Below are 17,996 nucleotides of genomic sequence, written 5' to 3' on the forward strand. Positions count from 1 at the left end.
AAACTCTGGTGCGGCTGCACTTGGAGTATTGCATACAGTCCTGGTCGCCGCATTTTAAGAAAGGTGTGGGAGTATTGGAAAGGGTGCAGAGGAGATTTACTGGATGTTGCCTGGTATGGAGGGAAGGCCTTATGAAGAAAGGCTGAGGGACTTGAGGCTGTTTTCAATAGAGAAGGTTAAGAGGTGACTTAATGGAGACATACAGGATGATCAGAGGATTAGAAAGGGTGAACAGTGAGTGCCTTTTTCTTCGGATGGTGATGGCTAGCATGAGAGGACATAGCTTTAAATTGAGGGGCGGTAGATATAGGACAAGTGTTAGAGGTAGGTTCTTTACTCAGAGTAGTAAGGGTGTGGAACGCACTACCTGTAACACTAGTAGATTCGCCAACTTTACAGACATTTAAATGGTCATTGGATAAACATATGGATGATAATGGAATAGTATAGGTTAGAATGTCTTCGGATTGGTTTCACAGGACGGCACAACATCAAGGGCCGAAGGACCTGTACTGCGCTGTAATGTTCTAAGTAGTAAATAATGGGATTGGTAAGGTTTGATAAGGTATTAAATGAGTACATTGTCAAATGGTGAATTAAGAAAAAAAAATTCCAATATAGAATCTAGACAGTCTCTAAATAATTCATAATCACTCTGAATTAATTGTAGTTACACAGAAGTAGTGTAATGAAAAATATTGCTGTCAGTGTTTTTGTTGGATTATTGTTTCATGGGCATTGGTATTCACTGATACTTGTCTTCTCTGATAGTTGTTCTATGTGTCTAGTTAGGCACCTCCATTAGCCAGTTGTACAGCTTATCTTATTTATCTTATTTTCATGAAATCTTCCTCTCTCTACTGCTGTCTAGTTTTTTATCCTGTCACCAAGTCATCTGTTACTTACAAGTGCACAGCCATTACTGCTTTCTTTTGGATTTTCTTTTCATTTCTCTCAATCATTCCTTAATCTTCTGTTAGTCTCTATCACAACACTGCATTTCTTCCTTTTTCTATAATTTAGAAGTAACTAATTGCTTGTAAACTGTTCAGGTTCCCAGTGTTTTGTTTTGAGTACAAGTTTTTGCAATCGATTGAGAAACCTCCTGAGCTGGTGCTGCTGATTGGTTTGTGTAATTCTAACCTATTGGCATCTCTTAAGAGCATTACATTACAGTATCCCTTCACCCAGCCTTAGGCCAAACTAACTTACTGAAATTCTAAATGATTTATTGTATGTCAGTGGTTTCAATGCTTGTATGGGCTACTCAAGGAATGGTGGTGTTCAGGAGCCATTTATTCCTGATTTTCAAATGGATAAATTTGTCAAAACATCATGTGCAGTAAATTTTATATTTACTTTCAGATGTTGAAAGTTGAACAAAGGATAGGGTTGATTAACTACTTTGAATGTCTGTTTCAGTTGTGACTTGTATGTGTTGTTCCTTGCAGATTTTATGAACGTGTACTACCAAATCCGCTCTAACCAGTTAGATCGCACAATCAAAGGTCTGAAGGAACATTTCCGCAAGAACAGTTCATCTTCTGGTGTATTATATTCTCCTGCCATTCAGAACAAAAGAAAGGATACCCCCAGCAAAAAGGCCATCAAGAGACCAGGTCAGAACCTTGCTGTCATTTTTAAACTGTTGATGATTTGACCCAGTGTGTTTCTGTACAATCAGGCACATTTGTTATAGAAGGATGATCCTTAAGGAAAAGCCTTTTTAGTGATTCTTTTCTAAAATCAGAAGCTGCAACTGCCAACAATTTAAGATTTTTACTTTCCTCATTTTAAAAAAAAACTCTTGTTCTTTTATATGCCACAACTAACTTCTTTTTTCTTAAATTTTCATTTTGTTTATGTTGATGAATGACAGTCTTCATCCCAGGTAAACCATGCTTGTATTTGTGCCCTTTTAAGCCTCGCCAGTCTCTGCCTGATTGATTGTTGTGACCACTGACTGGCACATTTTAAACTTTATCATAGACAGAAAGTTTGCCAGTTTGTCTTATTAAAAGCTTGTGTCTTGTGCAAAATGCTGCTGTACCATCTTTAACATACTTGACCTGACTAATTTATGAAGTTTGACACCATTTGGAATCTTTAAAAAAAAGTCGGAAAACTTTGGAAAAGTGAAGTTGGTTCAGGGAATTTTCTTTTGAGGGAGTTTTTCCACAGTTAACTAACTGGATCAGTTAGTTGTCTGTTTATACCTTAATTCTTTAGGTTGACTAAAAAATGTTGATGATATCCACAGCTGTTTGTTGTGTATGTCCACTGTTGTGGTATCAGTCCGTTGACTGTAGTTGACAAGTTAATATTTACTACCTGCCAGAGGGGAGATGGTGGCATAGTCTGAATACCACTGGACTGGTAATTCAGAGATCCAACCCTGACTTAAACCCACTTTGGTGTAATGGGTTCAAATCCCACCACAGCAGCCAATGAAATTTAAATGTATCAATCCGGAATATGTTTGAAATGCTTGATCATGGTGACCCTGACACTAGCATTGATTGTGTTAAAACCATCTGCATTACTAATGAAATTTGCCTCCCCCCTGTACTGTGCTACATTAATCATTAGAAGTGTGTAGGTTTTAATCCTACAAGAGAATGGGTGGCCCAGGGTCAATCCTCATCCTGTCTTTTCTGACACTTTTTACCGTTCAACATTTAAGCTAGCTACCTAGTGCCAAGGGGGAGCTAATTGACATCCATGATAATACTGAAACAAAATAAAACAGAGGTTGAAAATCTGAAATAAAAAAAAATACTGTTAAAGGCTTATTGAGCATCTATGGGGAGAAAAGCAAAAATTAATGTGTAGGTCTTTGACCTTTCACCAGGACTCAGGGTGTTTCTAATAATTACTCCTATCTTGTTTGTCAATATCTTGTTAGCCTAGGTAATGTTTGGAAATTGGCATTGTTTTAAATTGAACGTTGAAATGTAGTGGAAAGAGGAGAACATGTATTAGGAATGATTTGAATTCCACTTCTAATTTGGACTCCGATATATCAAGGAGCTGAAATCTGCTCACCAACTCTTTAAATTTCTCCAAAGTTTTCTTTCTTCAAAATATTTGACTAATTGGTGCCTGAATTCTTTGGGTGGGGAGTAGGTTTGACGACACAGGTTTGAATTTCCAGTCAGTAAATAATTAAATAGAATGTTTGTTTTTATGGTTGAAGCTTACTCTGGTTTATGGTACTCTGATAAAGACATTTGTTTATATGAAATAAAAGCTAGCATAATCTATTTAATATTGTTGAACTTGTCTAACTTCATATGATTTGTTCTGTTTAAGCTTTTTATGTGTCTGTGATTTAAGCTTTTTGTCTTTGCTTTAATTTCTGTCTTGGTGTGAGATTTACTAGTAAATAAATACCCTATGACGTAGCGTGGTGTTGGTGGCAGGGATCTGGTGTTCCACACTGATTTGCCTAGGTCTTGTCTTTTCTGCATCACCGTGGTAACAGGCACAATTCGTAAGGCTCAGAACCTTCTGAAACAATATTCTCAGCATGGGCTGGATGGCAAAAAGGGTGTTTCTAATCTCGCTCCCACTGAAGGTAATCATTCCCTTGTCCCTGGGTGCACTACTTTTGGCTTTTCCTTGCAAAGTCTTGCTTTGTAATTAACCACATCTGTTTTCATAAAAGCATTCTAAATCTTTTGCACCTTCTGCACATCTCGCCTAATCTGTGCCTCTGGTAGACTTTAGATGGGAGTTTGAATCTTGAGAAATATTTTTGTGACATTCAGGCTTGATCAGAGGTCTATTCTTTGTCAAGTCCCATCCAGTAGTAGTGGATGATATTCGAGAACTGAATATTGTCGATCATTAGCAGCAGAGGATATTGAAAAATTGCATACTTTTTTATTGGTTCTATAATATCGATTGTACCAAAATACCTGATCTTTCTCAATTCACTTTTTTTTAAAATGGACAGGGTGAAGTTTAAAATTGGCAACACCTTGTGTTGCACATATAGCTGATTGTCACTCCATACACTGTCCTGATTCACCTGAAGACTACTCTAGTTTAGACTACTGATTCAACAATACAGATCACCTCATGTAGAAAGTGCAAGTTGTGCTTTTTGGTGTAATGAGTCACAATTCACAAAATATAAGTAGGTTAGAGAAAGATCTGAAATGTTGCAAACATCGTTCCTGATTTGAGATCCTTCTGACCAAGTCCTGTATGAATTTTTATATATGATTTGAAAATTAAAACTGCTTCATTCTGACTATTTAAGATTAAAGAATTGGTTTGTTTAGATTATACTCCTTTCTAAAGTCTGTCAGTGCAATAGAGGGTTTTCCTTTCTCCGAGTTTCCATATATGCCCATAGTCCGTCCTTTCAGCAGCTTTAGATCAACTGCTTCTGTTTCTGCTAATTGACATCTGACCAGGTCATGATCACGAGTTGCGAGGTAAACATCTCTCAGATACGCTGAATGAGAAGCATGGGCCTGCTGTGGGTAAGTTGCATATTTCTTTAAGAACGAGAAAAAAAGCAAACCTCCTTTGACTTTTTTTTTGTTGAACTTTTAACAACGTTACAATTTCTGGCATGAAAATCACTCAGTTTTAATTGCTGAGTAATTTACCAGTCATACATACCTTTTTCAAGTCTTGTCTTCTCCCTCATCATCTCTACTTCTCTTCATGGCTGCTCAACTCTACCCTCTCTTCCTGCTCTGAGTGGTGAGTGAAGAGGTTTCAGACTCTCTTCAAATATGCTTTATTCAGCAGACTAAATAGTGCATTTGACAATGGGCAAGGAGTGTGATTACGTCCTGCCCTTTTAGCCCATCGCCACCAAATCTGTCTTGGATGGGTACACTTCATACAATGAGCCAGCGAGAGGTTCAGGTCTCCTTCCACGTCAATGGTGCGAAGCATTTTGATGTCACTCTCTAGCAGCTGTATTAAGTCTAGTACTCTCCTAATACTGCATCATTGATTGCCTTGGTGTTGCAAGATGTGATTTCAGTAATGTGTGTATGGGGGATGGGTTGAGGCTTGATGATGTTTCCCTGTGCTGGAGAAACAGTAATTGGATTTCTTCAACAGGTTCTCACTTGCATTAAATTGCAAACTTTCGGGTTATGACAGAGATGGGATATTCACTGGCTGTTACATTGAACTGATTTCTCAGCAGTTACTCATCATGTCGTCAGTATTTTCGGATAATGCTGTTTCGGAACTAAAAAGTAACTAAAACAAAGCACAGTGACTGTATCTAAGAATGACTGTTAGTATAACCGATGGTGTTCTATAGGTCTAGGCAGTGTCATTACTTGTACTATTGTAGTGCTGGTATCAATTACGCAGAGGTTTAAACTGCAAAGGCGACTGTTGTCTCATTTTTCTTTCTCACCTGCCTTCCTGATCTTCCTCCACTGTACCTAAGATTTTACATGTTACTGTTAGGGATGGTTGAGTGGTGTTCAGTGCTGTGTTCTTTCTACTTTAGCTGTAGGTTAATGGACCTTGGGGAAAAGCTGCTGCAGGTGGTGTTTAAAGATCTGTTTTTGGCCTTTTATTTAGCTACCAGTATTAGTATTTAATTGTTCAGATTATTTCTCAATTCTCCTGTTATTGTCCTGCTTGAGAGAATATGGCAGAGTCCCTAGAGGAGTATATAAGTGCAGAGAGGTCATAAAAGATATTAGGAAAGGCTCTGAGCTGTGCTGCAGACTCTGAGCTATGCATTAAGTCTGATTAAGCCAGGGTTGTGGAGCAGTGATGGTTAAGAATGGGATCCAGATAAGCTGTGTAAAATTAAGGGGCATTGTTAGGATGCACACTTTTTCCACAAGTTCAGGTTAAGAGATAGTGGGCTCAGAGGAGGAATTGTTTCACTAGAGAGTCTGATAAGGCAATTGAATAATAAACTTAACATTTTAGGCAGTGTTTAGACAGTCACTCACATTGCCATGACTTCTAGAGTAATGGACCGAGAACTGGAAAATGGAATTAGTGTAGGTAAATCTTTGTTGATCTGCATAGACATGCCAGGCCAAATTGTGGCCTTCTGTGTTGTAAATATGAGTCTAATGAGAAAGAGCGGTAGGAATATAGAGTCATACAGCATGGAAACAGACCCTTTGGTCCAACCAGTCCATGCTGAACATAGTCCCAAAGTGAACTAGTCCCACTTGCCTCCTGCTGACCCATATCCCTCCAAACCTTTCCTATCCATGTACTTATCTAGTGTCTTTTAAACATTGTAACCATGCCCACATCCACCACTTCTTCCTCAGCAAGGTGATTCCACATGTGAACCATCCTCTGTGTAAAAAAAGTTTGCCCCTCATATCTTTTTTTAAATCTCTTCCTTCTCACCTTTAAAAATATGTTTCTTGGTCTTGAAATCTCCCATCCTCGGAAAAGACGCCTTAGTATTAACCCTATTACATACCTACACAGATCATTAAGCTTACTATGATTTTTATAATTTCAGAGTAATCTATATCCCACCCTTTCAACATCAATCACTGTCTAAACTATATTTTGCCCTTGACTGAACAGGATAATCAGAATTGGGTGGCAGGCTGGAATGGTAGTCTCTCACAGTTCACGCTATAATGTGAGTGTGTATCCTGGAGTTCTTGGGACCTCTCTCCCTATAGAATTTGTTCTCTAAAAATGGATGACACACAAATCAAGGCCTTCACTGAGAACTAAATTCAATGGAATTTTGCTTCTGAACCAGTTGGAATTTCAGTGGGGAAATTGGATGCCATTTTCTAATGATGCATTCTCATTAATGTATGTGGGGAGTCTCTCATCCTAAACGCTATCGCAAATGCTTTTGGCTTTGACAAAAGCATACAAACAGCTCGTGAATACCAGAACTGAATTGTCTAAGCGTGTGTGGTCTGAATTACTTAAGGTGTCATTGCCAAATTGATGAAATGCAAGTGCCAAAGGAGATTGGGAATGGGGAACATAAATGAATTCCGTTTTTTTTTCAATGCTGCAGTTGATTTTTGTTTTCAGATTTCAAATTTTGTTCTTTCGTAATGTGTGACTTGTCACTGAAACCTTTATTGTCTTGTCGGGTTTTGACATCACAGTATGTTTGTCTTTAAAGTTTGGCATTCATTTGAATTGTAATTTTTTCTGAACGTGACCAGCAAATGCATATATAAGTTCCATTTGAAAAGTGACAAATCTCTTTGTAGATTCAAGCTCTCTAATGTTTTACTGCTATGCTCATTGGGTATTAGCAATTAGCATTTCAGCCAGCATTCCCAACTCTAGCTTTCCCTACTTCCTGGTTCCAGTTTCCCTTTCTCAAATCTATGGTATTCCAATGTGGGAGAGCACACTGAACATTTTATCTTGAAGTTTTCAATCTGTTCCCTTCCTCAGGAAAACAGTCCACCAGCAGATTGTCTTCCAGTACTGCCACTACCATCCAGCTCTGGCTAAAGGAATAGTGAGCAACATGGGAAGAGTAAATTCAATGGGCTGAATGTCAAATTTGCAATGGGAATAACTCTGCATTCTGTCTTCCTGGAATCTTACTTTGCCCTATTTTCTCAGGGAAGGAGGACATGTTGGACAGTGAGATTGACTCTTACATTCACTGCATCAGTGCCTTTGTAAAACTGGCCCAAATAGAGTACCAGTTATTGACGGGCATCATTCCTGAGCATCACCAGAAGAAAACATTTGACTCATTAATACAGGTGGGATTCTATTATGTTGTTAATGCTGATTAATACTTTTTCTATGTTCAATTGTTTTGTTTTTGTTAAATTCTGGTAAACTGGCAGAATCTGTTGTTCCCTTGGAGTTTGACAATTTGCTTTAACTTCACTTGTAAAAACTGAAGTATTTTATTGATTGAAGCCTCTGAGTTGGTGAGTTTTGATGTGACATGGGGTTTGTGTGAATGCATCTAGTGTCCCACATGGTGCCAGCAGCTAACTGTTGGGTGAGGGGATTGTGTGTGTTACATCTGGGTGTGGTTTAACTGACTTCTTTACATTTCGTGCATTGCAGCTGCATATCCATGATTACACAGAACACAACTGAACTAATCATCCCCAAACCATTAGTGGGGCCACCTCCCCACACATTTTTGTTTTTAAACCTCTCTTTAACTTTTTACATGATGAACAGAAAGTTGACACTCACAGCAAATGATCATGAACACTTTCTGTTTTAGGGATACTTATTAATAGACAGCTGTTGTTGTAAGACACAAGGGCAAAATCTTCTGCTTTTCTGAGAAATAGCAAAATGAGATCCTTGATCTCCTCCTGAGAGGGCAGAAGTCTGTGATTTAACATGTCATCTGAGACACAGCACTCCCTCCATAGTGCACTACAGTTTCTGGACTGGGACTTGAGCTAGTAATTTTCTGGCACTGATCCATGGCTGAGTGTGTCTGAGACCAATACAGAAATTGCTGATGAAGGGTCACGTGACCCAAAAAGTTAACTCTGATTTCTATGTACAGATGCTGCCCAGACCTGCTGAGCTCTTCCAGCCACTTCTGTTTTTGTTTCTGATTCACAGCATCTGCAGTTCTTTCGGTTTTAACTCTTGGATGATGTTACTTTCTTCTATTACAAAAGGATGTGGCTGTCCTGTAAACAATTTTTTTCCAAAGTAACAGCATCTGCCTGTGATTATGAAGGATGACCATTTTCTTTTTGAATACAGGAGCCTATCATCTGTGTGTCTATCTCTTCCTGTTACAGGAAGCCCTGGATGGCCTTATGGTAGAGGGAGAGAATATTGTCTCCACAGCACGCCGTGCTATTATGCGACATGATTATTCTGCTGTCTTAACCATATTCCCTATCCTTAAGCACCTCAAACAGATGAAGCAGGAGTTTGATCAGGTTTTGCAGGTAAGTACAGCAATCTTGTCAAAAGGCTCAGATGTGTGAGGATGGAGGCGTTAAACTATCGTATGGAATTGGGTGCCTGTGAGACAGGGTGGACATTTGCACATACTGTCCAATGGAGCATCGAGGTTATCTAGATTCCTGGTGGACAGGGGGAAAAACCAGAGGAGCCATGGTTTGGGCCTTACCCTTGCCACTTGGCTGCAGGTGGAATGGGACTTGGAAAAAGAGCAGCCAGCAGTAAGCTAACAATCAAGAACCTATCTATCTCTGTCTTAAATATTCTCAAAGACCTGGCCTCCACAGCCTTCTGTGACAATGAATTCCATGGATTCACCACACCTCTGGCTGAAGAAGTTTCTCCTCATCTCTGTTCTAAAGGGTCTTCCCTTTACTCTAAGGCTATTCCCTCAGGTCCTAATCTCTCCTGTTAATGGAAACCTCTTCCCAGTGCGTGCTCTGTGTCCAGGTCATCCAACATTCTGTATGTTTCAATTAGATCCCCCCTCATCCTTCTAAACTCCAACTCTAGACCCAGAGTCCTCAAACATTCCTCGTATGATAAGCTTTTCATTCCTGGGATCATTCTCATGAACCTCTTCTGAACACGTTCCAGGATCAGTACATCCTTCCTGAGGTATGGGGCCCAAAATTGCTCAGAATGTTCTAATTATGGCCTGACCAGATCTTTTAAAGCTTCATAAGTACATTCCTGCTTCTATATTCAAGTTATCTCAAAATAAATGCCAACATTGTATTTGCCTTCCTAACTACTGACTCGACTTGCAAGTTTACCTTAAGAGAATTCTGGATTAGGATTCCCAAGTCTCTTTGCAGTTCAGATTTCTGAATTTTTTCCCCATTTAGAAAATAGTGTATGCCTCTATTCTTCCTACTAAAGTGCATGACCTCTCTCTTTCCCACATTGAATTCCATCTACCTCTTCTTTGCCCACTCAGCTCATCTCCTCAATACTACCTGTTGTTTCACCGATCTTTGTACCATCTGCAAACCTGGCCAGAATGCCTTCCGTTCCTTTATCCAGATCGTGATTGTATAAAGTGAAAAGTTGTGGTCCCAACACTGAGCCTTGCGGAACACTGCTTGTCACTGGCTGCCATCCTGAGAAGGACCCTTTCATTCCCATTCTGTTTTCTGCCAGACAGCCAAGCTTCTATCCATGCTAGCACCTTGCCTCTGACACCATGGGCCATTATCTTACTCAGCAGCCTCATATGCAGCACCTTGTCAAAGTCCTTCTTGAAGTACAGGTAGTTAACATCCATTTGCTCTCCTTGGTCTAACCTGCTTGTTACTTCCTCAAAGAATTCTAGCAGATTTGTCAGGCATGATCTCCCCTTGATGAAACCATGCTGATGTTGCCCTATTTTACCATACACTTCCAAGTATTCAGAAATCTCATCCTTTGCAACAGACTCAAATCTCACCAGTGACTGAGGTCAGGCTAATCGGCCTGTAATTTCCCATCTTTTGCCTTACTCCATTCTTAAATAAGGATGGTGATTTTCCAGTCCTATAGGACCTTCCCTGACTTAGTAATCTTTCAGTGATTCCTGAAAGATCACCATTAATGCCTCCACTATCTCTTCAGCTATTTCCCTTAGAACTCTGGGGTGTAGTCCATCTGGTCCAAGTGATTTATCCACCTCCGGGCCATTCAGTTTTTCTAGCACCTTCTCCTTGGTGATAGCCAATACACTCAGCTCTGCCCCCGCCAACTGTCTTGAATTTGTGGAATGTAACTTGTCTTTCCAAGTAAGTAATTGTTCAGCTCCTCCTGAGTTTCTTTGTTCCCAACTACTATTTCTCCAGCATCATTTTCCAGCAGCCCAATGCCCACTTTTCCCTCTTTTGCTTTTTATATATCTCAAGTAACTCTTGCAATCTTTTTTTATATTACTGGCTATTTAATCTTCTCCCTCTTTATTTCTTTTTTAGTTGTCCTCTGTTGATCTTTGTAGTCTTCCCACTACCCTTTGCCGTATTATATGCTTTCTCTTTTGTTTTTATGCTTTCCCTGACTTCCCTTGTCAGCCTTAGTTGTCTCATCCACCCTTTAGTATGCTCATCTTTCATGGAGATGAATTTTTGCTGTGTGTCTTGAATTACTTCCAGAAACTCTTGCCATTTCTGTTTCACTGTCTTTCCTGCTCGGCTACTCTCCCAGTCAATTCTGGTCAGTTCCTCCCTCATGCCTCTGTAGTTGCCTTTATTCAACTGTAATACTGTTACATCTGATTCCAGCTTCTCCCCCTTAAATTGCAAATGAATGTTATGGTCACTCCTAAGGGTTCCTTCACGTTCAGCTCCCTGATCAAGTCTCCCTCATTGCACAACACTAAATCCAGAAGTGGGTTCCACCACAAGTTGTTCTAAAAAGCCATGTTGTAGACGTTCCACAAATTCCTTTTCTTGTGATCCACTAACAACCTGATTTTTCCCAATCCACCTGCATATCAAATTCCCCATGATGGCTGTAATCTTATCTTTCTTTCTCCTGGTGTACCTTGTGCCCTTGTTTAGAGGCCTGCAGCTAACTCCCATTATGGTTTATTCACCTCTGTGACTCCTCAACTCTAGCCACACCGATTCTATATCATTTGACCAAACATCGTTTTTTTTTTTGCTATTGGTTTAATTTCATTTACTAACCAGGCAACCCCACCCCTTCTGCTCACCTGCCTATCTTTTCGATAGGATGTATATCCTTGGATACTTAGCTTCCAATCCTGATCCCCTTGCAACTATGTCTTTGTGATACCCACCATGTCATACCTCCCAATTTTGATCTGCGCCACAAGCTAATTTACCTTATTTCGTATAATGTATGCATTCAGATACATAGCTTCAGTTCCTCTTCTCATTGTTATCCCTCTATCTGGTGTGCTTAAGTTTGATTTCTAATCCTTTTTAAACACTCTGTCCTATTTTGTGTTCTGGAGGCTTTGGTAACCTCTCCTGAATTCTCCTTTTTTTTCCTTACTTTTCCATGCAGAAGTAATGATCCCACACTTCTGATAGAGATTGGACAGCCAGTGCCATTTGACAGTAAATACTGTCCAACTGGATGTCACCTTATGCCCAACAACCAGCTTCCAACCAGTAAAGTTGATCAGCTTAGACAATGCCACTCAGAATTACATTTATTCTTCAATTTTTGGAAGGGTCAGAATTGAGGCTGAAACCTTTTACATACAAATGTGCTTCTGCAGATATTTTTAGCAATAATTGTGTCACACAGGGTACAGCGGCCAGCACCAAGAATAAGCTACCAGTTCTCATTACCTCCATGGAAACCACAGGAGCAAAAGCTTTGGAAGAGTTTGCAGATAGTATTAAGGTAGGTGATGAATCAGTGAAGTTTCATTCTCTTCTATAAGTTCAGCAATGTTTTACAATCTGTTAATTGTTAGTAACTTCTAGACTGTCAATCCGCAGCTAACAATTGCTGAAATTCTTTATTAATGTATTCTCATTGTGTCATGCTATCAGCTTTTCTTGACTGCCTATTTCTTCATATCTCTAACCAGTGGGATGGTGGCATCATAAATGCTAACTGTTTCTAGGTTGTGTAAGAGACCCCAGGTGGGTTTCCTGACAATGGAATTGACATACGGGTCTAAAAGCAAGACATTTAGGAGCTAATGACATTCTTGTGGAGACTGGGCTTGTACAATTATTTGTACAATTACCACACAGCCATTTGAAATCAATCACCTTTTTAAAAGCAGTTTGTATCTTAATCTCTTGCTGTATTTTATCATCTTTTGTTTCTGGCTTAAAAACATTTCTGCCTCAGGTCAAAAAAAATTGTCTTTTTGTTTAAAGATCAAACCTTAAACTGCATCATTCTGTGAAAATCTAGTGGTTGTAAGCAGTGATGTATTTTCATTTCTCCTCATTCTTCAGAATGATCCAGATAAAGAGTATAATATGCCCAAAGATGGAACTGTCCATGAACTGACCAGTAATGTACGTTGGTATGGCATTAAAAGTTTTTATATTGTCTTTATTATGTATGCTATTCTTGGTGTTGGTGAACATCTAAAATTTGTGATTTTGATAAGTAGATATGATAGAACACTTGCCAATTGTTCAGCTGTTAATGACACGAATTCAGCATACTGTTCAGCCAAGTTGTTGTTCTGTGCTGGGTTCATTCCTTCTTAGGAGGTGCTGCACTTGGAAAAAAGAATTATCCAGTGATAGTGATACAAAACCCCCTTGGATTTCTGCTGTGATCAACATCTATATGCCTCCTGGCATAAGTAGGTGGATCAAGTTGAGATACCTTGCCCTTACCTGAATAATCATGGCAGCCAGACGCTAAAAGGAAGCTTGAGCCCATGGAACCAAAGCCCATTGGGAAGCCATCTTCAGGGGAGTAGATGGAAGGAAAGTGAAGTCATTCTGTGTTTGCTGAGCACTGTTGTGAGGCACTAACAGCCACTGATTTCTCCTGCAGGCGATATTATTCCTTCAACAGCTGCTGGATTTTCAGGAAACAGCAAGTGCCATGTTAGCATCACAGGGTGAGTGTGTTTAAAGTTTTTTGTGGGGTGGGGGTGTGGTGAGGAGGTTGGAGGAAATGCTAGGGGGTGTTGCTATTTTTTCCCTGCGTCATATTCCACCGTGTACATTCAAATGAATGACTTTGGTCTAAAGGAGCATCATCCAGTCACCCATTTGGTGACTGTTGCTTCCCAAGCTGCACTACTGACCTGGGAAAAGGCAGAGTGATTCTCTCATTGTCTCTGCTTTCCAGTCAGTAACTGGACAGTTCTTGTCTAAAAAAGTAGCTGATGCTGATGAATTTCAGATTTTTAAGAGCTGTATTTCGAGTGAAATTAAAATCATTGTAAAGATTAAAATCCTACCCTCTCCAAATGGCTTAAAAGTTGGGTTTGTAAAATTCTGTTTTTTGTTGCTAATCTTACTAGCGTATTGAATTATTTGTCATGTATTTATTTTAGAACCCAGTTTAAAATTAAACATTTTTGTTGCCTTTCAGCTTTTGTTGCTTTTTAAATTCAAGTATTGGTTTGTTCCTGACACCTCCCCTCCTGCTTGTATCTGTTCCCCAACCACGCTATTCTACCTGTTTACCACCCTGCTGGTACTCTCTGCTTGATCTCCCTGTCTTGCTTAACTTTACTCTCTCTGAACTAATGAAGTTTTAATCCTTTCACTTTTACACTTCTCTTCGCTGTGCTGTCACCTGTAGTTCTGGGGGACACTTACAATATTCCTTTAGATCCCAGAGGTGAGTTGATGGAATTCCAATCTGTCCATGTCTGACATTTCCCATCAGTTTAAATTTTATTGGAATCAATGTTGTTTTAAACTATGTCCATTGCCTCATTTGTTAAGCAGCTTGTTCTCTCTAATTTACCACCCATGTAAAGATGGTTGTGGTGGCAAATGGCTCAAGGTTTGAGGAAGATTTAATGCATACATTTCTGAAAATTAGGGCACTTGTTCCCACATTGGGTAACTGCTTGCCTCTTTTTATGCTGTTACTGGGGACAGTGTTTCCAGAAGGCTATTGGCATCTATAAAGTGTAACATGGCCCTTACAGTCAGGAGGATCCCAGGTTTGATTCCACACTGTGCTGTGACAGGCACTAGTATAAGGGAAGGTAAAGCAAGATTGATAGTTAAATGTTTCCTAGAAGGGTCATTGGCTGCGCGGCCGCAACCAGGGTTGGATATATCTGCCCCTCAACCACTTGTGAACGATGTCAGCGAATCAATACCACCCATAGAACTCTGTCCCAAAGGGGTCCAGTTCCGCATGGGGAATGTGAAGTGAACACACATTTCCTTGTATTGTGGATTGCTGTTTTTAATACTTTTCCTGAATTCTCCTATCTCTTCCTCTTGAAATTGTTATGCTGCTCCTAACTGGTCACAGATTTGCAGAGTGGGTTTTTAAAATTTGGAACCCTGAACACAGCTTTGGGTGGGGACTTATTGTGTCATCAGGGAGTTAAACAGGATGGAGGGGACTCTTCCTTTAGCTGGGCTATTGTTCCACGTCAGCAAGTAGTCTTTATCAAAAAATGTTGCAGAAGTGTTACAGTGGGGCGGCATGGTGGCTCAGTGGTTAGCACTGCTGCCTCACAGTGCCAGGGACCTGGGTTTGATTCCCGCCTTGGGCGACTGTTTGGAGTTTGCATATTCTCTCCGTGTCTGCTCCAGTTTCCTCCCATGTTCCAAAGATGTGCAGGTTAGGTGAATTGGCCATCCTAAATTGTCCATGGTGTTCGGGGTGTGTTAATTAGGTGCATTAGTCAGGTGTAAAATGTAGAGTAATAGGGTTGGGAAAGGGTGGGATGCTCTTTGGAGGGTTGGTGTGGACTTGTTGGGCCAAAGGGCCTGTTTCCGCACTGTAGGGATTCTAGGATCTTGTAAGTTGGGTGCAGTATGTCCCTGTGTGATCTTGTCTAGAAAATTGCATGTGTGTGTTGGGTTTTATTTTTGGGTGGCGGCAGGATGAGAATGGAGGAATTACTTTAAGAGAAGATTTCATTAATTATGTTTTAAATCATCATCTAAACAAAATATGCTATCAGAATGTATTTTGATTTTATCACTAAAACTGGAAATGGTTGACTTGCAGAAACTGGTTCCTCTACCAGCACCTACAACTTTGAGTTCAGTAGGCGGCTTCTCAGCAACTACATCTGTAAGTATCGGTTTTACAGTGAGGTTTCTCTGCCTTTTGCTTAAGTGTTTGAAAGATTTAAATTGCCTGATCAATTTTTACATTTTACCAGAAATTTGGGACCCATAAATTGATGATCTGATTAGAGAGAGGTGTGGAAGAGTTTGTTTTTGTGGATGAGGGTGTGTACATATAATGTGTGTGCCATCTGATAATGGAAATGAATAAATCTTTTATAAAAATGCAGTAGCTCCAACAATTTATTATCTGGTACTTTTGACTTGTGGCCTGAAAGTTCCTGTTAACTTATGCCTGTCAACCTAACTTGTAGAAACAAAGGCAGAATCATGTGTTGCTCATAATATCGTTGATACACCTACTTTTGGAAAACATTGTTCCATAAATTTACCTTGAACAAAGCAAAGTTTGGGTGAAGATTTATAGCTCGGGTGCTCGTTGTTGTGGTTCTGTTCGCCGAGCTGGAAATTTTTGTTGCAAACGTTTCGTCCCCTGTCTAGATGACATCCTCAGTGCTTGGTAGCCTCCTGTGAAGCGCTTCTGTGGTGTTTCCTCCGGCATTTATAGTGGCCTGTCCCTGCCGCTTCCGGTTGTCAGTTTCAGCTGTCCGCTGTAGTGGCCGGTATATTGGGTCCAGGTCGATGTGTTTGTTGATGGAGTTTGTGGATTAGTGCCATGCTTCTAGGAATTCCCTGGCTGTTTTCTGTTGGGCTTGCCCTACAATGGTAGTGTTGTCCCAGTCGAATTCATGTTGCTTGTCGTCTGCGTGTGTGGCTACTAAGGATAGCTGGTCGTGGCGTTTCGTGGCTAGTTGATGTTCATGGATGCGGATCGTTAGCTGTCTTCCTGTTTGTCCTAAATAGTGTTTTGTGCAGTCCTTGCATGGGATTTTGTACACTACATTAGTTTTGCTCATGCTGGGTATCGGGTCCTTCGTTCTAGTAAGTTGTTGTCCGAGAGTGGCTGTTGGTTTGTGTGCTGTTATAATTTCTAGTGGTCGCAGTAGTCTGGCTGTCAGTTCTGAAATGCTCCTGATGTATGGTAGTGTGGCTAGTCCTTTGGGTTGCGGCATGTCCTCATTCCGTTGTCTTTCTCTTAGGCATCTGTTGATGAAATTGCACGGGTATCCGTTTTTGGCAAATACCTTGTACAGGTGTTCCTCTTCCTCTTTTTGCAGTTCTGGTGTGCTGCAGTGTGTTGTGGCCCTTTTGAATAGTGTCTTGATGCAACTTCGTTTGTGTGTGTTGGGGTGGTTACTTTCATAGTTCAGGACTTGGTCTGTGTGTGTGGCTTTCCTGTATACCTTTGTGGTGAATTCTCCACAAAGGAGGATGACCAACTGTGTGGATAACCAACTCCCATTCCTAGACGTGATGGTACAGAGAACACCGAACTGCAAAAAGAGGAAGAGGAACACCTGTACAAGGTATTCGCCAAAAACGGATACCTGTGCAATTTCATCAACAGATGCCTAAGAGAAAGACAACGGAATGAGGACATGCCGCAGCCCAAAGGACTAGCCGCACTACCATACATCAGGAGCATTTCAGAACTGACAGCCAGACTACTGCGACCACTAGGACTCATATCAGCACACAAACTAACAGCCACCCTCAGACAACAACTCACCAGAACGAAGGACCCAATACCCAACATGAGCAAAACTAATGTAGTGTACAAAATCCCATGCAAGGACTGCACAAAACACTATATAGGACAAACAGGAAGACAGCTAACGATCCGCATCCATGAACATCAACTAGCCACGAAACGCCACGACCAGCTATCCTTAGTAGCCACACACACAGACGACAAGCAACATGAATTCGACTGGAACAACACTACCATTGTAGGGCAAGCCAAACAAAGAACAGCCAGGGAATTCCTAGAAGCATGGCACTCATCAACAAACTCCATCAACAAACACATCGACCTGGACCCAATATACCGGCCACTACAGCGGACAGCTGAAACTGACAACTGGAAGCGGCAGGGACAGGCCACTATAAATGCCGGAGGAAACACCACAGAAGCGCTTCACAGGAGGCTCCCAAGCACTGAGGATGTCACCTAGACAGGGGACGAAACGTTTGCAACAAAAATTTCCAGCTCGGCGAACAGAACCACAGCATTGAACAAAGCAATTTAATGCCGTAAAGGAATTTCACATGAACGCATTTTGTCTGTTAGCTGTTATCACTGGAAAATATCTAGGCATGAGACTGAGAGTTTATCTTTTGTGCGAAGAAACCGTTTCGTGTAAAATCATTGTCTGTATTATGATCACTTTTCATGCGCAGTTTTGCATGTTTTGGAAATGGAATAATTTTTATTTCATGACATCTAATAGAATTTAAATTTTTAAGTAATTAAGATAAAATAACCCTGAATTTAAAATCAGTCTC

General features: G+C 40.4%; 1 protein-coding gene across 9 annotated transcripts in view; it reads left to right on the forward strand.

The window, feature by feature from the left end:
- The window catches only part of exoc7 (exocyst complex component 7), a 37,168-nt gene that overhangs the window by 13,518 nt on the left and 5,654 nt on the right, over nucleotides 1–17,996 (forward strand). The window contains exons 6-15 of one of the 9 annotated variants that reach the window (XM_043715142.2): nucleotides 1,452–1,619; nucleotides 1,880–1,891; nucleotides 4,425–4,493; nucleotides 7,570–7,715; nucleotides 8,736–8,888; nucleotides 12,148–12,246; nucleotides 12,816–12,878; nucleotides 13,372–13,438; nucleotides 14,131–14,169; nucleotides 15,529–15,594. In XM_043715142.2, the coding sequence (XP_043571077.1) occupies nucleotides 1,452–1,619; nucleotides 1,880–1,891; nucleotides 4,425–4,493; nucleotides 7,570–7,715; nucleotides 8,736–8,888; nucleotides 12,148–12,246; nucleotides 12,816–12,878; nucleotides 13,372–13,438; nucleotides 14,131–14,169; nucleotides 15,529–15,594 (882 nt within the window). Of the gene's footprint in view, nucleotides 1–1,451; nucleotides 1,620–1,879; nucleotides 1,892–3,484; nucleotides 3,578–4,424; nucleotides 4,494–7,569; nucleotides 7,716–8,735; nucleotides 8,889–12,147; nucleotides 12,247–12,815; nucleotides 12,879–13,371; nucleotides 13,439–14,130; nucleotides 14,170–15,528; nucleotides 15,595–17,996 lie in introns of all 9 variants that reach the window. The other 8 variants (XM_043715137.2, XM_043715139.2, XM_043715141.2 and 5 more) reach the window with 8 other exon arrangements.

The sequence above is a fragment of the Chiloscyllium plagiosum genome, unplaced genomic scaffold, assembly GCF_037043375.1.
Source record: "Chiloscyllium plagiosum isolate Xiang-an unplaced genomic scaffold, Cpla_swu_hap1 HiC_scaffold_25, whole genome shotgun sequence".
Lineage (NCBI taxonomy): Eukaryota > Metazoa > Chordata > Chondrichthyes > Orectolobiformes > Hemiscylliidae > Chiloscyllium > Chiloscyllium plagiosum.